Genomic DNA, 2,115 nt, shown 5'->3' on the forward strand with positions numbered 1-2,115 from the left:
GTGTATCGCCGCCGACCTCCGAGGCGGAGATGCTGAGTATGGTCCTCCGGGGGCATCGGGACCACTTCCCCGAGGTCTTCAGCCACGCTCGCGAGTGCCTGCAGCTGGCGTTTGGCTTGGACGTGAAGGAGGTGGACCCCCGCGAGCGCACCTACGTCCTGGTCCCCACCCTGGGCCTCACCTGGGATGCAGTGCTGCACGACTGGCAGTGCACGCCCGAGGCCGGCCTCCTGGTGCTGGTCCTGGGCGTGATCACCCTGTTCGGTGACCGCACCCCTGAGGAGGAGGTGTGGGGAGTGCTCGGCAACATGGGGGTGTGTGCCGGGAGGGAGCCCTGCATCTATGGGGAGCCCAGGGAGCTGCTCACCAAAGTGTGGGTGCAGGAGGGCTACCTGGAGTACCGGCAGGTGCCCCAGAGCGACCCTGCCCGCTACGAGTTCCTGTGGGGTGCCCGGGCCTACGCGGAGACCAGCAAGTGGCAGGTCCTGGAGCATCTGCTCAGGGTCAGTAGCTTGGATCCCAGGTCCTTCCCATCCCTGTGTGCAGAGGGTGTGAGCGACGAGGAAGAGGGAGCCTGAGCCAGAGCAGCAGCCAGGCTCCTTCCAGGCCCAAGTTCACTGGTAGCAAGTGAGGCTGGTCCTTCACTCTGAGTTTGAAGAGAGAGCGGTCGAGTTTCCAAGTAGTGAGGGCCCCTGCGAGTGGGGGGAACATGGTGTGTCGCATCTTTGGGTTCCTGTTGTGTAAGATGACATGGAATATCATCTGTGTTTTCTTTAGGAGTTTTTAAAATGTTATTCCGTTTAATGGAAGACTAAACAAGCGTCAGTGTCTAACTTTGTGAATGACATTGATTAGAATGTGTTTATAATTACCCAGTTTAAGAACAAGAGTTTTGCTGTTTTGTAAAAGAGACTGGGAAATCTCCCATTTCATTTTGTGACCCTGAAGCAGATAACACGGAATTGGAATCAGAACTGCTCTGGAAATGTGAAAGTACTTAGCAGTAATATAGATGGGGGAAGAATTAGAAAAATAAAAGTAATCGTAGTGAGTTTTTGCTTCTTATCCTGCTTGTCTGTCATTCTGTACAACTAAGCTATCTCTGTTTAGTTGGATTTGCACGGTGATTTACGAAAGTATGAAAAAACTGATTTGAGTAAGTAAGGCCCCTGCTCTCCGGCTTATGTATTCGGCAGACCTCCACGGAGCCTCTGCTCTCCGGAAGGCCCTGTGTTAGTAGCGGGAACGCTAGGAAAAGCAGGACACACTCACACGTAGAGTGATGGTCTAGGAGCCGCTGTCACATGAGGAAGGTGGTGAGACGTCCCCTAAGTCCCACAGAACAAGTCCACATGGGACGAGGCGGTGGGGCTCCAGGAGCGAGCCCTGGAGTGTTAAGTGCCCCGAGCCAGGGCAGTTTGGGGCTTTGGGAAGCGGGGCTTCCTTCTGTGGGGAGGTGATGGTGATGAAGCTGGGCGGTGGCAGCAGCCAGACCTGCAGGCGGTGTGACTTGGGTTTGGGGGGAAAGTCTGAAATGCGACATTACCGTGAGGTGTCCTTCTGGATCACGGATGAACCCGAGAGAAATCTCATACTCGGGCAGGAAGGAAGGGGTCCCGGCTCTTGTCGCATTGCAGTTGACCATAGTGAAGAAGTAGGTGTTATATATGCAACAGCTGGAGAAACGCGGTCACACTCCCTTGACGTGATGCCCAGAAGTCCGTGGACAGGCCCTCTTTTCCCTGTTCTTGGGGGAACCAGAACCCAAGGTGCTAATTAGCTTTAATCGTTATCGTGACTGTACTTTGGCAATTGTAATCAAGGACTCGATGTCTGGTGGGGCTGAAATGAAGCAAAGGAACGGTCTGGATGGAAGAGCATCTGGGAGGGATGCAAAGCCTTGTTCCTTGATTCTATTTCCTGGAGCTTCGTGTTGTATCTCGCTGGGAACACCCCTCCGTGCCCGAATTTAACACACCCTCTAACTGGGAACATTTCCTTAGTTTTACTGATGAAACATCTTGTTTGGCTAATTAGCTTTTCCACATCCTATTGAGCTGCATATTCTGTGACATGACCGGGACAAGAAACCGCCCAACCAAATGCCAGAGGAGA

General features: G+C 53.5%; 1 protein-coding gene across 1 annotated transcript; it reads left to right on the forward strand.

Moving 5' to 3' along the window:
- On the forward strand, positions 1 to 806 carry LOC149744162 (melanoma-associated antigen 10-like). The gene has a single exon (XM_089904037.1). The coding sequence runs from the start codon at positions 30 to 32 to the stop codon at positions 576 to 578; it is 549 nt and encodes a 182-aa protein (XP_089760163.1). The 5' UTR covers positions 1 to 29; the 3' UTR covers positions 579 to 806.
- Positions 807 to 2,115: the final 1,309 nt, after the last annotated feature.

The sequence above is a fragment of the Delphinapterus leucas genome, chromosome X, assembly GCF_059928025.1.
Source record: "Delphinapterus leucas isolate spDelLeu-1000000601 "Yukka" chromosome X, BTC_Dleu_Yukka2, whole genome shotgun sequence".
NCBI classification, from domain to species: Eukaryota; Metazoa; Chordata; class Mammalia; order Artiodactyla; family Monodontidae; genus Delphinapterus; species Delphinapterus leucas.

Bases quoted from the DNA above. Each gene is read 5' to 3' on its own strand.
- LOC149744162 (XM_089904037.1), top strand. From the start codon at position 30: ATGCTGAGTATGGTCCTCCGGGGGCATCGGGACCACTTCCCCGAGGTC.